This window comes from Crocodylus siamensis, chromosome 1 (genome assembly GCF_052110815.1).
Source record: "Crocodylus siamensis isolate JL-2025a chromosome 1, ASM5211081v1, whole genome shotgun sequence".
Lineage (NCBI taxonomy): Eukaryota > Metazoa > Chordata > Crocodylia > Crocodylidae > Crocodylus > Crocodylus siamensis.
The window spans coordinates 131,775,637-131,801,838 of record NC_143395.1 but is presented as its reverse complement, the minus strand read 5'-3'; the positions used below and the strand labels follow the sequence as shown (position 1 = coordinate 131,801,838).

At 44.9% G+C, this 26,202-nt stretch overlaps 1 protein-coding gene across 1 annotated transcript in view; it reads left to right on the top strand.

Annotated features, from left to right (window-relative positions):
* The window catches only part of RPS6KA2 (ribosomal protein S6 kinase A2), a 278,994-nt gene that overhangs the window by 159,900 nt on the left and 92,892 nt on the right, over positions 1–26,202 (top strand). Inside the window, exons 7-8 of the mRNA XM_090042839.1 lie at positions 7,996–8,033; positions 8,902–9,044. Coding sequence (XP_089898965.1) covers positions 7,996–8,033; positions 8,902–9,044 — 181 coding nt within the window. The remainder of the gene's footprint in view (positions 1–7,995; positions 8,034–8,901; positions 9,045–26,202) is intronic.

The window sequence follows — 26,202 nt, the reverse complement described above, 5'->3', positions numbered from 1 at the left end:
CAGAAAATAGGTAAACCAGATGACACCTCCACTGTGGACAGTTACCTTGGTATAAAATTGCTGTACCTGATCCTGGATGCTCCCCTCACTCTGGCTACTGCTGCTTCTGCCACTGCTAGTTCCCTACACTTGTTCTGTTGGTGCCACAGCGCGGGAGCTTTAGGGACTGTCATTCTGGTGCTGGGACAGATGCTCTGATTGGTCACCACAGGATAAAAAGGAACTATAACAATGGTACGGCAAGGAAAGAGGAAACGAAGGTAACAATGAAAGAAGCAGCTTTTTTCCACAGTCACTGATAAGATCTACTGAATGTTGACAGCATAATTAGTGTCAGTTATGGTGGCTGCTTTACTAACTTACCAAAAGTTGATTAATTGAGTAATATTTCCTTCTAGTCATAGATTGTTTGCACTTTGTATCCCAAGTACATTTGTTCATAAGCAAAGAGTACTAATGTTTTACACTGTAAGAAATATTTTACTCAATTCTTTCATCAAAATAGTATTGCTGACTTGGTAAGGAACTTTTTTTAGAAAGTTGTGCACATGTGATAATGTTGTCTTGAGGTCAGAGACATCAGGAATTACCAGATGTCTCATTTGATTTACAAAAAAGTTTCCGTGTAGAGGATTCAGATTCTCTGTGGAAAAAAGCAGCTTATTTGTTCTACAAAAATAAACCCTTCAGATGCTCAGTGACAGATATTAAGAAATTTCAAGCTAAGTTCCTTCTTGTTTTCCTCAGTCGGGTGCATCTACACATGCCCTTTACTGCAAAGTTGATTGTTTAGTGTGCAGTAAAGCATTACTCTCTACATGTGTGCCAGTTTTAGGACTCTTTAAACTAATTAATTCTACTGTAAGATAGTAGTTAGGGACTGTACTATCTTATGGCACAGTTACTTACTCCACTAAAATGCATGTGTAAATGGTAACGGGTTGGCTGGGGCATGAGGGTGCTAAAGTGGTGGGGGCTGCCTGCTGCATGGCTCTATACTTTAGCACTCTTGTACCCCAGCCAGCCCTTCTAAGCTAGGGACAAGCATTCAAAAAACCTGAAGCTGAATTGATTCAATCTTTGCAGGTTAGTCTAACCTGGCTAGGCTAAATCAGTTTGTAACCCAGACAGACATCCCAGAAATGCTGGCACATGCCTGCAGTAGCTCAGGCTAGAAGCTGGGGGACGCTAGAGCAGCTCTCCCTTTCCTTTTACAGGGAGCTCAGAGGACCATGACCATGTCCTGTTAGGACACTGTGATTAGAAAGGGGTTTCCCTCCCCTTTCTTGATAGCAGAGCATTTATCAACTCTGTTATCAGCATTTAACACTCCATCAGAAAACAAAGCCTAGCTTATTACAAGCTCTTGGGAAGGAAGGAATGCAGGGACATTAACATTTGAGCTGTTAATTACCTCCAAAAAGCCCTAAGGAGACATTGCCCTTTCTGCCTTACACAGCATTAGCTAGCAGACCGCATGCTGGTTACTGTCCATGCTGTGGGAGAGGTGAGGAAGGGATCTTTGCTTAAGCAGCAAGTGGTGAGTGGGAGAAGGGGGCACAGGGAAAAGCAGAGGGAAGGGACCAGCGCTGCTGTGAAGCATAGAACCTGCCCAGCCCAGAGAGCATGTCGGGATGCTGGGGGTATCTGGTTTAGCTTAAACCAGCAAGGGGTTTGGGACAGACATGGCATAAACTGGTTTGTGCCAAATCAGTTAAGTCTGATACTACATTCAACCAGGTGTATCTCAAACTGGTTTCAGCCATTTTCAAACTGGTTTATGTGCACTGAACATCTGTTCAGTTACAGATTTAAACTAGTTTCTGATCACTTAAATTGGTCTGGGCATGTCCATACATGCAAGCACATGCACTTGCAGCAGCTCAAATAGAAAAGGTGCAAATTTAAACTGGGGCTTTTTGCCTGAGCGCATGTGCCTGGACATGCACTTTGGTGTGGGGCAAAATAACCCTGCCTGGCTCCTCCTGGATCTGCAGCCAGGGGGAGCTAGAGCCTAGGGCCAGCACCTGTGCTGTCCCCAGCAGTGTAGAAAGCTGCCCTGTCAAGTAGCTCAGGCCTGTTTGTTCTCAGGAGCTTCTGGGGCCCAGCCAACTGGTACCTGTGGACACTACCCCTTGTGCCAGCTGGACTGCTGAAGCAGCCCTGAGAGTTCCCTGCACCATCTACCCACTGCAGCAGTCTGGCAGTGAGGGCTGCTGCCTGGCTGTGACCTGCCAGACCCGGATGGGGCTGCACAGTCAGTAGAGGCATCTGCCACTCTGGGCCAGCTGCCAGTGAGCTGTGGCTGCAGAGTTGGCCTTTGTGTGGCACTACTGCTATGTGTGCCCCCTGCCCAGCCATCTGGGCAGCTGTCGCCCAGAAGATGTTCCCAATGTGGTGGCCTGCTTTGACCTGTCGAAGCATGTCCTCCTGGCCCCAGTTATCCAGGAGGTCAGTCACCTCCAGCTGGGTCCAAGGTGCCAAATCTGAGCAGGGTCTTCTGCCTGGGTCCTGCCACTTGCCTCCCAGCAGGAATTCTGGTGTTTCCTATTTGAAAACTGAAAAATCCCTGATAAAAAAAATCCCAAAGTCACTCTGTAAAACAAAAGACCACTATATACAGAGGGAGTGAGAGACAGCAATCAGTTGGGCAATGTTTTATTGGTATATCTACAGTGTTGAAGCAATTTGGAAGCCTACCACTGTCTCTATCATCATAATAAAATGAATTCTAAATACCTATCTGTTTTGCTGCCCCCCACAGGGGCCACAGCCCCTCCCCCCCACCAGGCAGCACAGAGCCCCTGCAGGGGCTACCACCTCCCCTGCAGTGCCTCATGGCATAGCCCCCCCATGCAGTGCAGGGCAGCAGGGCTCAGCCCCAGCTGCCTGGCACCCACACTGCCACTGCCCCATTGCGTGGGTGTGGCCAGGGCATTGTGCAGCTCTGCGCACTGTCAGGCAGCTGAGGCTGCTGCAGCTGTAACCCAGCCCCATGCTGCATGGGGGCAGGCTCCGCCACGAGGTCCCAGTGACCCCAACGGCAGCTGCTACTGCTGGTGAATGCGGGCTTTTTTTTTTTTAATTGCTGAGATGCTGGGGCTGGGCAGGATAGCCATCAGTGGGGGCTGAGGGGGCAACCAGGGAATGGGGCTGGGTGGGGCAGCCATCGGGCGGGGCTGGGGGGCAAGCAAGAAATGAGGCTAGGTGCAGCAGTGATCAGAGGGGCTGGGGGGGGCAGGCAGGGGAATGGGCTGGGTGGGGAAGCCATCGGGGAGGTCGGGGGGCAGGTGGGGGATGGCCCCAGACAGAGCAGTGATCAGGGGGCTGGGGGGGCCAGCGGGGTCCTCCCATGGTCCCATGGTCCCCTTCTCTACCCTCCCATCCCCTACTTACCGGTAGAAGCCCAGTTCAGCTCCCTGCCCAGGCAGACAGCATGCTTCAGCACCAGGGCGAGGGCTAGCCATAGAGATGCTCTGGCTGGCTACCAGAGTGTCTCCATGGAGGACCAAGCCTCTGGTTGCCTCAGGGCACAACCTGAAACTGTGCCATGCCCCACTTTTTTCCCCTGCAGTTTTTTTGACCCCTGGATATCCCGGGGTCTGATTTTGCTCCCAAGGCAGGGAATGTTTTTTTCATTCCCACATGCGCTTCTTGCAGTGTCTCAAAGGCTTTAAGACACTGCAGGATGCACATGCGCACTCATGAGGATGCGCCCTTTCTGTGTAATGTCTGTCCCAACTCTGCTACCCAAAACTGCCACCCAGTTCCCAGGGCTGACCCCCTAAGCCTGCTGCCAGCCCAGGGCTGTTCTACCCCAGCTCAAACTACTGTGGTTTTGGGGACACTGTGAAATCCTACGCCTGAGAACAGTTGACCTCAGCACAAACAGCACTGGAGTTTATCAAGCCACATTAATTGCACATGTAGATACACCCACTGTTAAATAAAACCATGGTACCATGCCTTAAAGTTGTAGGATTTACAGGAGTCTTGAAAACGGAGACAAAGGGCTATACAATGTGTTGCTGCAACTGGTATTTAATTTCTCATATTGATTATGCCACAGTACTATAAGTCACAAAAAACAATTCAGATGGCCCGGTAAAATTCTAACTTCAGTGGTTTATGCCATTAGATTACCATATTCTATCCTTTCTCTTCCTCCTTTGACACCAAAAAACAGTTTTGTTCATTTTTATTAAAATATGTGTGAGGACAAGGGCACCATTGTCAAACAGTCCACTGCATATTTTTCCCCCTGTTCATCCTTGACAGTGCAGCCAGCCTGGCTGCTGTTTTAACATTAGTTCCAAACTATTGCTGTGTACTATTCAAGAGACATGGGAATATGAAAGCCATGGGTCATGTAAGCAAAAAGTAGCATGCGTGTTACAGTACAAAATCAGCTGCATACTGTTGATGTCTCTGGTGAGAACATAAGGGTGGTCTTGCTGCCCTGCTCTGCAGGGTAGCATGCCTGGAATCACTACAGAGCTCACAACCTTGCATTTCTATTATGGAAGGTTTGCCCTGGGCTTCAGGGCAAAATTTTCAGGGGAAGGAGGGGATAGCAGGGGGAATTTTTTTTTTTTTATTCTCAGGGTCAAAACTCTGTGATTACTGCATGTGTGCTTCTTGGTAAATCACATGGATGTTGGGGCTTAAGACTCTATTTTATACTTAAAATGGGATCCTCTTGAAAGGAAGCAGTCACTAGGGCATGTTTAAATATGCCTGGTACACTGCTAGATTCAAAAATCATGCTGCCTCAAGGACGTGGGAGGGAGTGTGGAGGAGAAGCAGCTTTAATTATTGAACAAATAATAGTGACTCAGCTGTTAGCCTTTATTATTGAATTATACACGGTAAAAGCCTGTTCCCTGCCTGCAATAGCACTGCAGACGATCACCCGTTTTTAATTGTATTTCAGTGAAAAGACAACATCTTACTGGAGTAAGATGCTAATGCTAGTACATGCTAATCTATCAGTTTTGCTTCTATTATGCTGTCTTTTAAATATATGTGTTAGGGTGATCTGAATGTCTCAGAGTATAAAGCCAGATAGCATAGCACACTCCACACTTAACGGGCTTGAAAAGGGAAACCCATTTCATCTGGTTGTTGATTAAAAGGATACCAATCTCATTAGGGCAACAAACATATTATACTGAAAAATTACTCCAAGTCACAAGTCTACCTCATTTGTTCCTGTTTCCAAGTTAAAAATTAAGGTGACCAGGAAAAATTATCACAAAAAGGGCATAATGTCCCTCTGAAACAGTGTCAGCATGGGAAAAATGTATGTACCCCTGAGATCAGCTGCAAGACTAAATTTTTACATTTGTTACCTCCGTTCTGCCAGAAAACACACAAAAGTCTATACAGCTGTGCACTGGTTTCCTATACCAGAATACATTTTAAAAAAAACAAAAAGCCTCTCCACTTTTTCTTCACAAATCTGTTTGGAATACTGAAATATTTCACAATTGCCTATAAATAGAAATTATATTACACATTGCTGGGAGAAAGTTATCTTCACTGATGAAAATACCTGCTAAACAATACACACAAACATTATATACTAAATGTGGGCAGGTAGCAAAAAATGATTTAGCTGGACTGGAAAGAAAGTTTAGGTGCCTGGGTGACTGGACTTCATGATGGAATATGACTGGGATACTGGGAAAAACATCCCTAATAGCATGAAAAGAGCAGGAAGACATCTTTAAAAACCAGAGGCAATCAGGAACTACCAATTAAATCTTTTCCAGGAAGTGAGTCAGCAATTAGATGAAATACTCTGTTACACTTTTCATGCTGTAAAGGTAAGTTAGAAAGCAACACAACCTAAATGAATCCTTTTTTGCAATACCTCTCTTCAAGATGGAAACATTTATTTCTTGAGTCTGGAACTCCTAAGGTATGCATAAATGGTACAGTATTAACTGTGTTTATCGACAGATGAGGCTCAAGGGAATAGGATTAGAGTGGAGCAATGTGAGTAATGCTTTCCCATCAGAAATGAGTATTTGGGCTGGTTGAAGTATTCTGAAAGTTCATTTCCAATTCATCCAATTAAATTTTCAACTGAGAAAAATGAAAAAAAAACAATGGGAAAAGTTGAACTCTATGGCTAGGGACAAAAATAACACATAAACCACTATAAATGATCAGAAACCAGTTCAAATCTGTAAAACAACAGAAATTCAGTGCGTATAACCTACTTTCAAAATGACTGAAACTGGTTTAAGATAAACCTGAATGGATGTAGTGTCAGACTTAACTGACTTAGGTCAAATCAGTTTATTGAACTTCTGTTCCAGATTCCCTCCAGATTCAAGTTAACTCATAGTTCCCTAGCATCCCAGGAGGCTTTGTACCTCCCCTGCAATCCCTCTCACAGGGTAGGTGGGATAGCCTTGACCCAGCAGGGTGACATGCTCTAGCATCCACAGGCTTCTCTCCTGGGCCACGGAAGACATGTGGCTGCATTTCTGGAACCAAAAGTGAATATCTGTTCACTTGCTCATCAGTTCAATTTATGCAACTTAGACTAACCTGTAAAGATTGAATTAATTCAGCCTCAGGATTTTTGACTGTCTGTACTTAGCCTACTTATTTAATCATTTTTAAACAAAATGTTTTGATTTTCCTTTCATCTTTCAATTGAAATATGACATTTTGGCTCCAAAGTTACTTTAATTTTAAGTTTAAAACTCTCCAAAACTATGGCCTCCCTCCACCATTTTTTCTAGGTTTTTGTTTTAATGGGAAAATTTAAAAAAATATTTGGGACCAATGTAGAAAAAATATTTCCCTCCATTCTTTGGTATTATATGGTACCCTCCTTTTACTGATCTATTGCACTGTGCCCATAAGATCTATCTGTTCCCTAAATCCTACTTGATAAAAACATCTTCTCTTAAATAGCTGCAGCATTGAGAGTATTGACAATAACTGCCTTAAATCCAAATTGTTTTATTTATTCATGGAAATATGTATGTCTTTTTAGTTTTTGTTTGTTTGACATTTAGTAATGATATACCAAAAAAGTGGGTGGGGAACTCTCATGGGACACATCTGATCTTAAAGAGAGGGAAAGTCCACTTACTCTGAACTTCCTGGGACATGACTACATTGTAGTTGTAAAGCACCTGCAGATTAGTGTAGAGTTGCCTAAATTACCCATAAACTATTAGAATAGCAGTCCAGCCACAACAAATTAGAGCACAAGAGCAACTGGAAGGAGAGACTGAGAGTCTGTTTCTGCAGACCTTGGGTCTTTCTGGGTGCAGCTGCACATTCAGTTAATGAGACATAATAAACTCTAGAGCTGTTTCAGCCAGAGTCACCTGCTCCCAGGTGCAGTATTTGCACATGTTCCCTAGACAGCAGCAGTTTGAGCTGGGGCAGAACAGCCCTGGGCTGGCAGCAGGCTCAGGGGGTCAGCCCTGAAATCTAGGTGGTGGTGTCAAGCTGTGGAGGGGTTGACTGGGGCACAGTAGTGCTAAAGTGCACAGCCGTGTACAGGCAGTCCCCACACTTTTGCTTCCTTGTGCCCCACTCAGCCCCTGTCACTGTCCACACACGCGTTTCGTTTTACTTAATTACTCTGCCATAAGATACCAGTGCACGTGTAGACAGTGACACTTTACTGTGAAGTTAATTAGTCAATTCCACAGTAAAGTGCATGTGTAGATGCACCTTCTGGGCTTAATTTACATGGACTGGAAATTCCCAACCAAATGTTCAGGGTATTTCAGTGTATCATTGAGGCTCTTTGTGCAGCCCTTACAGGTTATTCATGTTTTAGGCAAAGGAACTCCAGATAATCTTTTTTTTTTTTTTTAACTTGGAACTAAAAATATAGGCCACTATGCATGTATCTGATTTTTATATATTTACTTACTTGCCTTTTTTAAAAAAAAATGTTTGTTTCTAAAGTATACCATGCATCTTCCTAATCCTGTTTTTCTCTCATTTGCTTTCCAGCATCCTCCTGGATGAAGAGGGCCACATTAAGATTACAGGTATGGAAAGAGCAGTGTGTGGTTACTGCAACTTTATTTCTACAAGCCTGCCAATCCACTGTACTGTGTTCCATGTGTCACTTTCCCTCAAGCTGTGATCTTGGGTCACTGTTTGGACAATGTTGCAAGAGAAATTTGGGTGTAACAGGAGGTGGTACTGGTAGTTCAGTAGGTGGCCCTTTTCCTTCTGGTCATTGCTTCATGCTTCACTTGCATGTAGTAGGGGAGTTTGTATTAAGCTAAAAAGTTGCAGGTAAAACTGCGCTTCTGACATGACTTCCAGCTTCAGCCTTCCAGTCCGTGAGTCCTTCAAACAACAAATTCTAGTTCCAGATGAAATCTTTCAAACTGTTAGACTAGAAAAGATGTCATGAATGGAGATGCATGTGTTTCATTGTGATACTATAAGGGTATCACTTCATGTTTGTCCAGTTGTGATTACTATATTATTCATGGCACTTTATTTGAAAAAATTCATTTGTTAATCTCAGTGCCCAGCTCCAGTCTGGCTTGTATAACAACACTCTGTTTATTTATATTCTCTTTTCTGTCTCAGGGCCATATCTTCAGCAGCAAGTGGGAAAATGATACCACCCACTCTACAGCAAACTTCCCCCAATGTTCATATACTAGCTGGCAATATTGCTCACACATAACCATGTCCTGTGCAACCTCCAGCTTCCATTTTGGCATTTACGTACATGTAAAATATTATGTAGACAAACACGGCTTTCACATTTTTCACTTCCTGCTTTAAGCTGTTTCCTTTCTCATTAACAAAAAAAGCTCTGTTTAAACTTAACTTGATCATTTCTGATTGTAAATCAAAAGCTGACCAAATTCCTCTTTTTTTAAAACATATGTCCAGATTTTGGTCTAAGCAAAGAGGCTATTGACCATGACAAGAGAGCCTATTCTTTCTGTGGGACAATAGAGTACATGGCTCCAGAGGTGGTCAACCGGCGAGGGCACACGCAGAGTGCAGACTGGTGGTCCTTCGGTGTGCTAATGGTAATGGTGAATTTATACTTCTTCTCTTGGTGGGAAAGGGGAAAAGCAGCTGTTTTGGTTTTTCAGGTTAAGTAGCAACACTATCAGCAATTAGTGGATTGCATATCTGGGTGGTAATTGCTTGATCATTTGCATGGCATCAGCAATAGGAACTAATTACTTAAGACATCATATGAGATGACATTTGGCCTCAAATTTTTCTCTTTCCTCCTGCTAATTCTCTCATAAACTGCTTGTTATAATTGATTACAATAAGCCATTATTATAACTGTAGTCCAAAAGAAAAAAGCAGGACAAGTGCAGAAAAATACAAGCACCCTGGGAACAACCAAAGTAAGTGTTTTGTGATCTACTGACTTGGTTCCAATGTGGAAGCAATTTCCCACAGTAGGAGCTGTCAGAAGGATGTCCCTGACCTCTCAGGGAAACCCAGCAGGACTCAGTTTCTGCAGCATTTAATCTAATGCTGGGCAGTACTGAGAAGAGAGAGATTTACATGCTCTTTGGTTTGATTTCTAATTATTTAGGTGTTCTCATAGGATCTTTCTTCATAAGAACCTAGCAGGATCAGTTTTTGAACAATGCACCTTCAAAGAACCAAAGTGTCCTGAGCCAGCACTCCCCATTCCCTTCTCCCTTCCACCTCACCTTGTTTTTTGCCACTCACATTATTTTTGTGTTAATCCTGGAAAAAGTGATCAGCTTTGTATGACACCACACTCCACAGTCCCTACTTGAAGAGACTGCAGCATAGCATAGAGATGACAAGGCCAGCTTTTAAACCAACTTAGTTTGCAGTAAGCAGTTCACTTATAGCAGCATGGAGTTCAGTGTGGGATAATTTACCCTGTTTCTGGGGTAGATTGCCCTCTTCATCTGTGTTTTGCTGTTATGTAAAAAGAGCACATTTTAGAGAGCATTCATTTTACCTTGGTAGTTCTGTGTGCAGTTGTGCTTCCCCTTCACTTTTCAGTTATTGTCTCAATATCAGTAAAACTAAAGCTTTCAAGTGCTAGTTTTGGCATCAGACATGGTGAGTTTTTGTTAGTGGTCTGTGGGATTATATGTTTGGAGTCATATTATTTTCTCTGCTAGAAATAAGCTGACAAACAATGTGTCTTCTTTCTTCCTCTCTCCCAATTTCTTATCATCTTGTTTAACTATGACCTCTTTGGATCTTTGCTTTCTTCTTACTGTTTGCTGAAGGTATTTCAGGGTGAGGTATGGGAAACAGAATTTTAAAAATCACCGAGTCTCAAAAGAAAGAAGTCAATTTAAACAGACCTTAGGAACTGCTAGGGTAGCAGGTATCTTTTGGTCTTTTGCTTATCCTTTCAAATTGTCTAGTTATTAGGATTATGTCTGCCACCTATCACATCGTGGTCTCATACAGAAGTGTATGAATTGGCTCAGAGGAAAGGGATTCAAACTTCAGTGGAAATTGTTTCTTAAAATATATTGAACTAGATTATCAGGTTGAGGGCCATCTTTCTGTTGTTGCTTAAAATGTTTATTGCCTTTACACAACCGTTTAGGGGTCAGGTGTACAGACTGGATTCACCCATATAGAAGCTGTATCAGGTGACTTTTAAGATATGGAAATGGAAAATAAGTGAAAATTAAAAATTCTTTACTTTTGATAAACCAACTCGATGTCTTTATTTCAATAAAATAACCAGTTTTTGAGGCAGAAGAAATGCAGTAGAATCAGTCTCCCTAGAATTTCATAAAGTACTTGATATAATCCCACATAGAAAATTATTTGTTAAACCAGAGGGGTTGAGGGATTATTGCAAGTGTTGTCTATATTATCCGTACAGACATTGATAGTGGGGGGGAAATAATAAGAATAGAAAAGAGTTGTTTAAGCTAAAAGCCAGTGTTGACACACAAACAAATCATATAAACTGCCCTAAATGGATATAAACTGCCCTGAATTAATTTATATTGGAAACTGAGGGTTTCTATCCACCAGAGGAGTGAGGTTCTGAAATAGGCTTCCAATAAGAATATTGAGCACAAATATTTAAGATGGAGCTTAGTTGGTCTATGAAAGATATTATGATATGGTTGTCTAAGTTACAGGAAGAACTAATTGATCTTGAGAAACACAATATTTGAGAATGGGTTAAAACGTAAGAATACAAGGTGCAAGATCACACACTTAGACAATGATAATAAGAATTTATTTTAGAAGCCGGGAATTCAATCACAAATAATTAAGGAGGAAAAACATTGGCAATCACAGGATATCTGTGAGGCACCAACATCATGAAGCACTGAAATGCAATCTTGTAGCAGTCATGGTATTTCCAGTAGAGACAAAAAAAAAGTGTTGATGCCATTATAAAAGGCTCTAGTGAGACCTTATCTGGAACAATGTGATCTGTTCTGATCAGCCATATTCAAAACAGATTAAATGAAATTCATGTAGGTGCAAAAAAGGATTACTAAAATGATTAGGGAAATGGGAAGCCCATTGTCATCTAGAGAGACAAAAGTTAAGATATAAGATATAATTGCTGTATACAAATGCATCAGAATGCTTACCAGTTGTGGAGTAAAAAGAACTCTTTAAGTTGAAGAATGACATTAGCACAGGAACAAAAAGGTATAAGCATGCCATGAATAAATTTCCTCTGTAAATTAAAAGAAGGTCCCTACCCATTTGAGTAATGAGATTTTGGAATAGCCTTCTGATGGGAGTGAGGGGAACAAAGACACCTAACTAATTTTAAGACGGAGTTTGATAAATCTGTGAAGAGAATTATATGACCTGATGCCAGCAGTACCAGGGCCTGGACTCATGCCCAAGGAGAGCCTTTCTAGTCCTGTGGACCTATCACATACCTGCTGTGGCAGGCCAGTAGGTGGTGCTCCTGTGCTGAGCCACCCACCTCACTGCACCTGACCACCTTCCAGGCTCCAAGTGCCTCCCTAGGGGCACTTCACATCTGGCCAACCCCCTTGCTAGACCACACCGCCAAGCCTGGGGGTAACACTGCTACCACTCACAAGTCTCAGTCTGTTAGTGGCTCTGTGCCTCATGAAGTACACAGGCTTTATAGAAGGGTACTTGACCCACTGGACGAACTTGGGGTGCTTCCCTTAGTCTGAAGCACAAATAGTGGTCTCCCTTAGTCAGCTGGACCAAGGGTAGCCTAAGGCATAATCTAGACCCTCTCCCAGTAAGCCTTCCATGCTAGGTACAGAGGAGAGCTGATTTTAAGGAGTAGGTTTGGAAGAGGGCACAGGGTAGAACAATATCAGAGAAATACCTTAGAGCAAATGGGTTGGGTGGATAGCCTTTGATTACGCATCTGTGTTACTATAAGCGATGTATCTGGTTAGATTTCAAGGAGCTTACTCACAAGTATCATCCAGAAGCTGATAGAGCTTTCTCTGGAGGCAGGCAGTTCATAGTGTGTCCATGTGTTTCAAGAGAGAGAGCTAGAGAGCTGAGCTGCTCTCTGTGTCTTCATCATGGCTGCTGCCCCTCTTCCTGCATGGTCTTTAACGTATATGGACCTGATGACCTTATTTACCTGATCCAGTGAAGGCCAGTGGTTGTTGGCTGCCAGCCAATCAATTTGAAATGCATCAGTGGTTGCCAAGTAGACTGGCAGGGTCTTTAGCTCCTTTCCCAGTCCTGTGTTATTGCTTAGGACAATAGGGAGTTCAAGCCCCACCCAGATGTGTGAGGCCAGTCACATACCCAGAGGAAGCAGGTCCCCTTCTCCCTCAGGAGTGTATCCAGCTCAGGTTACAACTCAGGGTTACCTGAAGCAGATAGGGGCAGGGGTGCTTGCTCTCTGCAGTGACCATGGTAACCAAATTATCAGATAAGTAATAAAGCCTGATAGCAAAGTTTGGGGAGAAACTGAGATGGCATTCTGCCACACCTACTACCTAAATGGTTTTTGCAGTTAAATCCAAATTTTTGAACTTCATTTACCCATTATGGTTTGTGTCATTTCAGGGCACATTTTTGTTCCTTTGATGCATAAAGCGGTTCGTTTCTCTGGAGGCCACAAAAATCACAGACACACACTCATTAGATGGCACAAAAGGTGTATTTGCAAATAGGGTCAGAGCAGAGTCAAAAACTCAGATTACTCTGAACCCACAAAGGAATTTTGCAGGCTGTATTTATCTTTTCCCTCCTGGGCACGTGTGCAGAAACAGGAACTCTTACAGCTCACTTCCGTTTCATACAAGCATACATGTGGTTACATCACTACATACATTGCATGTATAGTATAATTAACTACTTAAGTATGCAGGGCGGAGAGGTAAATATGCATCAGATAATTAAGCATGCTCAGAGACTACTATAGGTCACCAAGAGTTCAAACCCCACCCCCCTTTCAAGGACACAGTCAGTTGAATTCCAGCTTCTGTAATCTGCATGAGAAAGGCTAGGGAGAAGCTGGGGGAGAGTCTGTGATTTAGCATAAGAAAAGCTGTGGCAAGGCTGGGAAAGGAAAAAAGTCCTTGGCAGTGTTTCCTTCTTATCGGGTGCAAGATGCAAGCTGTGCATTTCTAACAATACTCCATTTCTAACAATACTCCATTTCTAACACCTTTATAAAATTATTCATTCTATCCTAAGAAACTTTCTGGCCATTTGGATGGGACTCAGTTCATATCCCCAAGTCCCTTGATGTATTTTTCCCTCTTCCCCTTCCCCCCTGTGTTACAGGGACCCCTTGCCCTGTTACTGAGAGAAGGCTTGGGGGACAAGCAAAGCCTGTGAGGGCCTTTTAAGAGTAGGGTCTCTGTGGCCTGAAGGGATAAGAATGCAGACAACGTCAGTAGGGGAAAGCCCTTGGTGGTAAGCAGCCATTGGGGAAATGGAGACAGACTATCAGAAATCAGCAGCAGCCCTGCCACAGGTGTAGTGAATACAAGCAGGGCTGAAAGGGCTAATAAGGCACTACTGTGCTTGTGCCAAGTGATAGGATGGGTTTGCTGGATGTGTGGTATAAGAGCTCTGGCTGAGGAATAAAGAATAAAGATCTCCCAGGCAAGCTGTTGTAGAGCCAGGAGTTATGGTAAAGGCAGCCCTGACATACAAAGGCAAGAAGCCACTTCCTTTTGTTCTCAGTTCACCCAGGGTGGGGACGATTTTAGTTCATGTTCTTTGTATTGGGAGTACCTTGATGGGCTTCATTCTTTTGTTGTGATCAGGGTAGTAACATCCAGAGGACCAGTTCGTGGCTCTTGGGTGGTTAGGAAGCCATGCAGGGGCACCAAAGAGGCAGTTCAGGTTTGTCCCTGCCAGAGTCAGCATGCTATAGACAGAGAAAGAGGATAAGAAGGAAACTGAAGCAAGCAGCAGTAAAAAAAAACTAGAGCCTGAGACCTGAGAAAGAGGCAGAGGCTAAGAAGCTGGGCCACAGCAAGTGGGCCTAGGCTCAAGGCCTACAGCCAGAGTAACCTGTGGACCAAAGCGAAAAGGACTGGAGCCTGTACAGGAGAGTGAAGAATAACAGAGTGACAACTTGTTTGGCTTGGTTGTGGCTATGGGGGAGGATGGAGGTCATGACTGGAGCCCTTAAGGATTGAGTTTGGGCCACTACAGTCATAAGTTGTGACCACTGAGTTCGAATCTTACCAGCAGTGTATATGTAGCGTTGACTGGGTACATGAGAGCCCTTCAGAAAAGCAAGCAAGGGTCTGGTAGCAAATGAAAGTTCCAGAGACTGAGTCTACTCCGGGACCAAGGAGCCCACTCCAGGACTCGGGGGCAGCCTCCCAATCTACAGGAAAAAGAACACTGAGGCATGGCAGAAGAGATAGAAAGGGGAAGTATACGGAGGACCTGGAGCAGGAAAATGACTAGGTTGGTCCCTTGGAGGCAGGAGAAGGAGTGGGTTGGTCCACAGAAGGTGTCATGGCAGTCCTCAGGGCACATTCTGTTGCTCCCTCCACCCCTATGCCCCCCCCCCCCCCGAATACAGTGGAACCTATTTATAGTCTCTTTGGATATAATTAAATAGTATAAAACCCTTCCAGAGTGCTTCTATGCCTTTCATGGACTTCTGTAGCATCTGTGGTGAAGTTTCCTTTCTTTCCAGTGACTAGATTACCGTATTTTTATAATGGGCGATATTCTGGAGGTTTACCACCTTCCCCTGATTGTAGCGTGAATGAGAGGACAAGGATAGGTAGGAGCAAAAAGCAATTAACATTCCTGTTCTGATAAGGAATAAGGAAGGATCTCTGGGCTCCTAGTCTAGCTGTTACTGCTTCTCACTGGGAGTGAAGCTATGGTTCAACCAAAAGCCAGACCTCCCCCCACCCTGTCCCAGTATCTACATTGCCACTGCAGAAGAGGATGAAGGGGAACTGATCTTTCTCCAAAATGACCGTCTTCTGACAGCATAAATCTCAGTGCCTAGGGAAGTTGTTTTGAGATGGGACAAATCTTCTTAGTCTGTAAGAGAGATGAGTTGCATTTGAATCAGTTACATAGAAGTCACCTTGGCAGTTGCACTGGCATAGATTCATAGATACTAGGGTTGGAAGAGACCTCAACAGATCATCGAGTCTGACCCCCTGCCTAGGCAGGAAAGAGCAGTGGGCTCAGATGACTCCAGCCAGATACCAATCCAGTCTGCTCTTAAAGATCCCCAAGGTAGGGGAGAGCAACACCTCTCTTGAAAGCCCATTCCAAAGGTTGGCCACCCTTACCATGAAGAAGTGTTTTCCTGATATCTAGTCTAAATATGCTCTCTGTCAGTTTGTGACCATTTTTTCTTGTTTCCCCAAGAGGCGCCCTGGTGAGCACAGCATCTCTGATCCCTTCCTGCATCCCCCTAATGAATTTCCTTCTCTTGCAGAGGCTGAAGAGGTTCAGGTCCCTCAGTCTCTCCTTGTAGGGCTTGTCCTGTAAGCCCCTAACCATATGAGTGGCCCTTCTCTGGACCCTCTCAAGTCTATCAACATCCTTCTTGAAGTTCAGTGCCCAAAACCGGATGCAGTACTCCAACTGCGGTCTGACCAATTCCGCATAGAGGGGAAGTATCACCTCCTTGGTTCTATTTGTCATGCATCTGCTGATGCATGATAAAGTGCGGTTAGCTTTGCTAATGACAACTTTTGAGCCTCATTGTCATTAAATTATTCTCATTAATTGACTAGGCACTTAACAGACAGATGAAAAAAAACAAAGCTCCTTTCCTGAATAGCATGCAGTCTGAAGGTGTGTCTACATTGCACAACACTGTGTCATGTAGAAATATCCAAGGTAGTCCAGATTTTGAAAAAATACATAGTACATTGACATGAACCCTACTGAAAAAGGTATGCAGGGTAAATTAGCCTACCAGAATGCAATTATACTACTACTGGTACCTGAGCTTTCTAGAGTATGTCAACATGGCACTGCATTGTGCTTTCTGATGAGTGACATACCCTAGACAAGGGCTGTCAAACTCATCCCATGTCCTGGGATGGGTCCAGACAGCATGGGATTCTTGTGGGACAGAACTGGCCCAGGGCATAGAATGGCTACAGCAGGACTGGAGGGGTCAGCAGTGGGACCCAGAGGGGTTAGCTCTTAGGTACCTAAAGGTATCCACAGGCTCTTAGATACCTACAGTGGTACTGGAAGGGTCAGTAGTAGGACTGAAAGGGTTGAGAGAGTCACTGGCAGCTGTGACAAAACTAGAGGGGCCAGTGATGGCAGCCACAGTGGTAAGGCAAAAGGCTGCAGCCTGAGGAACTCTGTATAAGCACAGCTTTCGTTTCCCCTCCTGCCACCAATGGTTTTGTCAACTTGGGCCTAGGGGCTCTGGATTCTGTGACAGGCCCTGCCCATTCTAGCCATGCCCCCAATTTCCAGGATCCCATCAGTAGACTGGTGGGCTGGATCCCACCCATGGGCTGAATGTTTGACACTCCTGCCCCAGACAAATACACCAGGTGTCACCAAAAGGAAAAAGGTTGGGGGATAATGATAAATCAGTTCCAAATTTAACTTCTGTAAGCTGTACTAAGTGGTGGACTGCTGTTAATTCAAAATTGTTACTTCTGGTCTTTGTTTCAGAAGGTCTAAATATCCATAGTTCTTGTTGATTAAGTTATGGGTGCTCAGTGCCTCTGACAATAAGGCAATAATTACTTAAGTCTGTATCCGTGAAATTAAGAGCTTCTATCTCATATGCCAATCTACACAAGAGCTTCTGAGCTCCTTTTTACATGCCTATTTTGGGAGTAAGTCCGTGCCTTTTCATGGTGTGTCTCCAGTAAAAGTAAATTTTATTTGCCACGTAGATTTTTTTGTCTTCCGTATAATAATAGAGTCTCCTTGGTCTCCTCTTCAGGGTATTCGCTAATTCACTAATTTGAAACATTTTCTCCCCTTCTATCTCAATTTCTCACCTGCTTCCCTCCCCATGGCTTAACCTGTAACTGGGGTGGTATGCAGAAAGGTACCCCCTCCCCGAACGAAGGGTGGTCAGCAGGTGCAGGTGTACTGTGCAAGGTGTGGCTGCCTAGTTGTATGCAGCTTCCCTCTTCTTCCTAAAGAGCAAAGAGCTGGGACACTCAGTAAATCTTTACTATGTACAGGTTTAATATTAACAAAGAATTTATAATTTACAATCATTAACTCATACGTACATACATACACACACCCACAAATCACCCAAACACACTCTGATTAAACCTCAGACCCATGCATAGGGCTGGTTCCCAGTGGTCTTTGGGTTAGACTGCAGCCTTGCCCCTCCTACAGGCTTGGGGGTGTGGCGGGGGAGGCTCAGGAGCTTAGTTGATGGGGTCAGTAATCAAATGACTGGCAGTGATGCGTCAATAGTGAAGAATTAGTATAAGAGGTTACATGGCATACAACACATTTGCATGAAACACTATATATGATAAATACCAATACCTGGCAGCTTATAACACGCTCTTAATACAAAATGTAAGGCACAGGGTTCACTTCAGGGATCCCAACAACACAGAAGAGGGGAAAAAGAACAGGAAGCAACTGTGGCACACAGCTGCACCCCATGAAGAAATGACAACCCAGTGAGGAACCCCTTCACCCAATAGAGCACCCTGGACTCCACTCAGGCTACTAAACTGATAGGGCCCCTTAACCTGGAAACCCCCTTAGCAAGCAGAAGCCCTGGATCCCTTGCTGTACCCCAAGGCAAAATGTCCCCCTCCTGTCAGGGGGCTTTCCTTCTATCACCCATAGCATGGTGGGCCCTCCTCCCCTGTGGGAATCCCTTTCCAGGGGGACTCATGACTCCCTGTAGGCCTGTTGGGGCCCAACTCATCTCCGGGGAGGGAGGGGGGAGGTGTCTCTTCCCTTTGTGAAATGCCCCCAGCTGCCTCGTGCAGATTTCCTGGTCTGTCAGCCTACTCTCTGCCCATGCACTCTCCTGTGCACCAAAGGCCCTTTTCCTGCCTCGTGCAGGGTTGGAGACCCACGCTGCCGTGTGCAGTTGCCAGGGTCACTTCAGCTCTATAGCCCTGTGAACCGTCCTGTGCACTGATGGCCATTTTTCTGTCTCATGCAGGTTTAGAGACCTGCACCACCTTGTGCAGCTGCTGAGGTCCCATCTGCACCCAGACCCTCCATGCCTGTGTACCATCATCCCTGCCCCGTGTAGTGGGTGAGGTCCCATTCGCTCCCAGACCCTCCATGCACCAGCCTGTGCACCGTTGCTGCAGCTCCCTCTGTGGCAGGGCTGGGATGCAGCCGCTTGCTGCTCCTGTCCCTGGGCACTTCTGGGGCAACTGCTCCGCCCAGCTGGTCAACTCCACCAGCTCTTCATCAGCCCTCCTCATTGTCCTTCGTTAAAGCTGCCTGTCTGCTGGGCACACTGCCTTTTTATCCCCTCTGGAGGCTCTTCCCCCAGTTTGAGACTGGATCAATCAGAAAGCAGAGGGATTGATTTCGTTGGCTTGAAAGGACTCAGAGTGATTTGTTCCCCCTCTGGTCTGCCTTTTCATTTTGCCTGGGTAGGGGCGGGGCAAGCCTATCCCCTTACCTTTCCTGATTGGTGGAGAGGGAGAGATGCCCCACAAATCACTCTGAGTCCTTTCAAGCCAAAGAGCTGGGGTACTACTGGCAAGCCTGCCACAAACACTGGAAATGATAATGACCTGCAGAAAAAAGTTAAAGTTGAGATAGGGAAATCAACTGTAAGCTGGTGCTTAAGCCTTTGAGTGCTGTCAGACACTTCAGAGAAAAGCAGCTTTAATCACTTTAATTTTTTTCCCTTCTAACAATTAATAGACTGGAACAGTAAAAAGGGATTTCTAGATGCTAAATGTACAGGGGGATTTTCTGTTCCTACACCTTTCCCCTGAGCATACCTATTTATGCAGTATTTTCCTTGAACCCTCAGTAACATGCCCTGATAGAAGAGCTGTGTCTATGAAGCTCCTAAGATCAGATATAAAGAAATGATGTCCACATTTTGGTTAGAATATTCCTCAAAGCATTTTACAGAATGCAAAGCAAATATGCTAGTTGCTGGGGTGTATATATATATACCTGAAACAAATATGAAAGCATAATACTCATATCTGAAATCTTGACCAAGAGGGTGAGAAATTCGCTGTCTGCAGTAAATTCTAAATATTTGGGTGAAGAGATAGTAATGAAATGGTATTTATCTTAACACTCACAACTGCCACTGCATCGTGGTACCCAGTCATCTCATCTGTTATGCCACTGACCTCAATTCACAGCACATGGTAACAGCATAAAGGGGAATCAGGAAGATGATATCAGCTCCCTGTCAACCTACTCTCTCAGGAATAGGGGAGAATCAAGCTGTATGCTATTCTGTTACTCTATTACAAAACACATAGGAGTGTTTGGAGGACTCATCTAACATCCCCTTAAAGGATGAAGGAATGTGCAGAGTATTATTATTTACTTTTATTAGATAAATAATCTTACCTGATGAGGATCAAAACCTGGTCTCATGAATCAATTAAAAATGTGCTACTGACTCTAAGTAAGTAGATTTCATAGATATTAGGGCTGGAAAGGACCTTGCAAGATGATTGGGTCCAGCCCCCTGTCCAAGGGGCAGGAAGTCAGCTGAGGTCAGATCACCCTAGCAAGATACACATTCAAGTGTTTCTTAAAGGTATCCAGAGTAAGTGCTTGCACCACTTCTGAGGGAGTTGATTCCAGCCTCTGGAGATTCAGACAGTAAAAAAGTTGTTCCTTATGTCCAGACTAAAACAGTCTTCCAGCAGATTGTGACCATTAGATCTTGTCTTCCCTTGGATGCTGTGGTGAACAGATCCTGATGCACCCCCCCCTTATATACTTATAGGCTGCCACCAAGTCACCCCTGAGCCTTTGCTTCTCCAGGCTGAAGAATCTCATGCCACTCAGCCTTTCCCCATAAGGCCTGTTCTCTTGACCTCTAATATGCACATGGCTCTCCTCTGGGCTCTCTAAAGTTTTTCCATTTCCTTTCTAAAGTGCGAGCCCAGAATTGGATGCAGTACTCCAGCTGCTGCCTCACCAAGGCTGAGTAAAGCAGAAGAATGACTTCATGGGTCATGCTTGAGATGCATCAGTAGATACAAGCCAGAGTTTTATTTGCTTTGCCACCTGCAGCATCACATTGGTGGCTCATGTTCATCTTGTGGTGAGTCATGACCCCCAAGTCTCTTTCGGTCATGGTGCTAGTGAGTGTAGCACTGTTGAGCCTATAAATATGGTGTGGGTTTTTTCTCACGAGGTGGAGCACCTTGTGTTTCTCCAAGTTGAACGTCATCAGGTTTTGATCCGCCCACTTTGTGAGTCTGTCCAGGTCAGCCTGAATTGCCAGCTTATCCTTTAGCGTGACTGCACTTCCCCATAATTTGGTGTCATCTGCGAACTTAGCCAGTCCACTTCTGACACTCCAATTCAGATAATTTATTAATATATTAAAGAGTACTGGTCCAAGTACTGAGCCTTGGGGGACACCACTGGTCACCATGTGCCATGTTGACTCAGTTCCATCAACAATCACTCTCTGGGTCCAATAATGGAGCCAGTTCCCCAGCCATCAGACTGTAAGGTTGCAGAAGCTGCAGTTCCCCAATTTTACCATGAGGACATCATGGGAGACCAAGTCAAAGGCTTTTTGGAAATCAAGTAGGGTTTGCCTCAACTTCATGCCAACACTGCTCTCTGACTCTTTTTGGTGGCAGACACTTAGAAACAGAAACAGTAGCTCTTCTGCTGTATATACTGATTAAAGTGTCACTGTTATAAGGTAATCCAATGAGTGTTTCCAAAACAGTCTTGTTCAATGAAACTATAAATCTGCCATCATATCTTGACTCCAATATCTTATTTCACCCAGTAGTCGATAGCTGATTCTCTTTTTAGTAAATGATGGTGCCAGGCTTAGCTCTGCTTACATACAAGTGTGATGAGGGATGCAGAAGTGTGAAAGGGAGGTGTTTTTTATAACCAGACTCATTTTATTTTCCCTTTTCCTGCCTTCCATTCACCCCTAGGAACATATTCTAGACCTCTAGTGTGGCAGGAGTAGCCTGCTCTGGCTGGCTAGCCTGCCCCCACTCTAGCTCTTCTAAACCACCACTAAAAGTCTCACCTGCCACATCTTGATAAAATAACCAATTATGGACATAGCATCGAGAGCCTTGGAGTTGATGTTTTCTTATAGGGCTCCATCTGTTTATACTTGTCTGGACCCCATCTGTCTTGGTTCAGACCTACTTACTCTAGCTGCTACCTTCAGTGCTAGGCCTTGTCTCCTTGGCAGCAGCAGCATGGCTGGGGATTAAGCCTCTGGTCTACTAGCCTTGAAGGGGTTAAATTCCCTCCTTCCTCTCTCACCCCCACTTTTCATGCGTGTGGTCTTCTAGTCTACAATGAAATAAGCTTTCAGGGTTCTTTAAGGTGTTTACAGTGCAGCCTCCACCAGTTCTGTGGTCAAAAAGAAAAGAAATGCTAGCAACCACTTCCAGCTAAAATACCACCCCTCCGGGCACTCACCAACAAAACTAACATCACAAAACATCATTAAACCACAAAAAATAAATCCTCACTTCCCCTTTACCCACCAGGGCTCCTGTTACCGAGCTCCTGGGTATAGTTTCATAGTTTCTAGGGTCAGAAGGGACCTGAGTAGATCATTGAGTCTGACCCCCTGCAATGGCAGGAAAGAGTACTGGGGTCAAACGACCCCAGCAAGGTGTTCATCTAGCCTCCTCTTAAAGACTCCCAGGGTAGGAGCCTGCACCACTTCTCTTGGAAGTTGGTTCCAGACCCTAGCCGCCCTGACTGTGAAGTAGCACCTCCTGATATCTAACCTAAACCTACCCTCTGCCAGCTTGTGACCGTTATTCCTGGTCACTCCTGGCGGTGCTCGGGGGAACAGTGACTCCCCCAGTGCCCGCTGATCCCCCCTGACTAGTTTGTAACAGGCCACTAGATCCCCCCTCAGCCTTCTCTTGTGGAGGCTGAACAGGTTTAGGTCCCGTAGTCTCTCCTCATAGGGCCTGCCCTGCTGCTCCCTGATCATGGGAGTGGCCCTCCTCTGGACCCTTTCCATGTTTTCCACATCCCTCCTGAAGTGGGGCACCCAGAACTGGACGCAGTACTCCAGCTGCAGCCTGACCAGCGCCGCATAGAGGGGGAGGATCACCTCCTTGGACCTGCTCGAGATGCATCTATGGATGCATGACAAGGTGCGGCTGGCCTTCCTGACTGCGTCCTCACACTGGCGGCACATGTTCATCTTGGCATCAGTGATGATTCCAAGATCCTTTTCCGCCTCTGCACTGACAAGAAGGGAGTTCCCCAACCTGCAGTTATGGTGCCGGTTGTTCCTCCCCAGATGCATCACTTTGCACTTGTCGGTGTTGAATCCCATCCTATTCTCATCCACCCATCCTTGTAACCTGGCTAGGTCCGATTGCAGCCTATTCCTCCCTTCTAGCATACCCACATCCCCCGACATCTTAGTGTCATCAGCAAATTTGAACAGGGTGCTTTTTACCCCCTTGTCCAAATCACTGATGAAGATGTTGAACAGTGCGGGCCTGAGGACCGAGCCCTGGGGGACCCCACTGCCCACATCCCTCCAAGCTGAAAATGACCCATCCACTACCACTCTCTGGCTGCAGCCCTCCAGCCAGTTGGTGACCCAATTGACTGTGTGGGTGTCGACACCACAGTCCCCCAGTTTCTTAATGAGAACAGGGTGAGAGACAGTGTCGAAGGCCTTCCGAAAGTCCAGGAAGACTATGTCCACTGCTACCCCTGCATCTAATGATTTGGTGATCTGGTCGTAGAAGGTCACCGGGTTGGTCTGACAGGACCTGCCTCTAATGAACCCGTGTTGGTTGCCCCTAAGCATGACCTCCCCTGCTGGCCCCTCGTGGATATGTGCCAGAATAATTTTCTCAAAAGCTTGCCTAGGATCGAGGTAAGACTAACTAGCCTATATCACTGGCTTCTGACTGTATCACTGGCTTCTGACTGGGAGTCCTGCCTCTTCCCCAGCTAGGGCTAAAATGCCCCTCTAGCCTGAGGGTAAGCTTTCTTATTCCCCAAGCCCCTCCACCTCCAGCTAGCCAGACCTATTGTCTGGCCTGAGTTCAGGGGTTGATTATTAGACCTTGCAGCCCTGCCAGTTGCCTGTCCTTTGGATGCAATTACTTCAGCGGTTGGCCACTCCTTAGGGCAGAGCTACTGGCCATTGCAGGGACCGTATCCCTTTTCCTTTGGCTGCTTACCACCTGGATTTTCTCTCTGAAGGCCTTAAAGGCCCTTGACGGTCCTGCTGGCCTCATAGTCTTCCCCCAGTAACAGGGCAAGGGTTGTCTGTTACACCTAGATATAGTTCTGCTCCAGTGACATTATTGAAAGCTTTTCATCAAGGATATCATTATTAAGTGATTGAGCCGAAGAGTTAAATATTTGTAGTTATATCTGGTCTATTTGTTGCTGCTTTGTGAGAGATTTGTGGAACCCACAACACAATTTTTGATCCTAGTGGATTAGCCTGTTTTTGAGCTGTCATCAGTCCGTTGGAAGGCTAAGAGATGCACTGGTCTGTTCTTGTGCTCTCTGGTTAATTTACAGAGCAATAAACCTTCAGGCAATTATGGATGTCTGACTGTGAGGGAAAGCCTGTACCAGCCAGACAGCCTTATGTGGATGTGAGGGAAGAATAGTCATAGGTGTGAATGGTGACAGGTTTGGAGGCCACAGAAAAAAAAAAGGTTAAGTTTACGCAGTGTGGTAAATGCATAATGAATAAAATGAAATCTCTTTTTTTGTTTTAGAATGCACTTACAACATCTGTGCAAGCAGACAAAACTACTTCATAGTAGTTTGGCCAGAAAGAAAATATTCTGTTCTGCCATCACTCTTACTTAAAACTTAATTGTACTACAAAATCTTAAATACCAACCACTGGACAATATACAAGTACTTATTTGAACAGATCAATACCCATCACCAAAGCTAAATATAACTGTACTTCCATTCCTGTGGAAGTGCATTTTGGATTTGTATACCACCTGCTATGTGAAGATCTTTAAGCTATTTACAAGTACTAATTAGTTATGTTTCACACCATGATTATTAACTGTTTTACAAATGGGAAAAATAAACTGCTGATTAAGTGACTTGCCCAGACCTCATAGGCAGTCACTAACAGAGCTGAGATCACAACCAAGGAGTCATGACACAAATGCTTCTCTCTCTGAAATCATATGGACACAGGTTTGTAGTGCAACATTGAATGTTACCCCAAGCTCACAACATTTCAACAGACCAGGCCTTCAAGTGTTTGCATAGCCTATTCTTTTTCCATCTTCTGCTCCCATCCTAGTGTTCCCCACACCAGACATAGACATGCTTTCTTAACTTCAGCAGGAGCCAGTGACCTAACATTCCCATTACATGTACCCTCAAGGAGTATGGTTCCCCCTTCTACACATGTATGCAAGGTCTTTATACAAGGTCTCCACTGTAGGCACCATGGGGCTGCTTCTCTCATTTTCTTGCCATCTAGAGTCATCAAATAAGTGTTACTGTCTGGTTCACATCAAAGTATACCAAGAGTTGAAGTAGGAGAGGAGGAAATAGTGTAACTAGTTTTGAACTAAGGCAGGAGCATATGGCATCCTATAATGCTTAGCATGGTAACTAGGGAGCCCTCAGAGACTCCCTCACAGCTACTCATTAGAGAAGCATAAATTCATAATCCATAGTATGCTGTTGCTAGGGAACCACTCGCTACATAATCCATAGCATGGTGTTGCTAGAGAATCTTTGAACATCGCTCTGGGTTCCTATATGTGAGCTCTGACGCGTTGTGGTTCGAAAGCATTGGAGCAGACTCGATTAATCGAATCTGCTCTGCGTTCTAACTAAAATGCTCTGATATTGCCGCAGTGTCACATGTATTATCCTTCATGGATTTAAAAATGGCCACTGGGGAGTTTTAACTAAAGCTCATCAAATGAGCTTTAGTTAAAGCATCCCATGGCCGTTTTTAAACACGCAGGGGCTTAGTACACATGACACTGTAACATTTTAATTAGAGAGGCTCTCTGGGAACCACTCTAAATAAAATGCCCCCCATCCCTCCCCCTCAGCACATTTATTGGCACCCTATGGGCATTTTTATACATGTATGCGTTGCCTGGGCTGTGATGTATGCAGTTGTATAAGTGGTGAAACGCATGTCAGCGCTAAGAAAATGGCAGCGGTGCCCCTTTGAACTAAAACACCTTGAAGGTGCTTTAGTTCAAAAGTGCACCACCACCACCACCATTTTCTGCATGCTGACGCACATTTCTCCACTTTATACAACTGCACATGGTGCACTGCAGTTTGCCTCAGCACACGTGTGGAGCAGACTCGATTAATCAAGTCTGCACTGAAGTGGAGGGTATCTGGTGCATCACTGGAAAAAAAATGTGTGTTTAAATGTTCTATATGATTGACTAATTGGGATACTAAAAACATTACCTTTCCCATTACTTATTGGTATGAGGAGAGCAGGCAGGCTTGGGAAAAGGCAGCAGTCCTTCATAGCTAAAGGATGGTGCATTTGCCATCTTGTATCCAATGAGGATACCATAATGGTGCCAGACTGTGTATAGGAGCAGGCAGGAACCAGGCCATTGGGCCCCA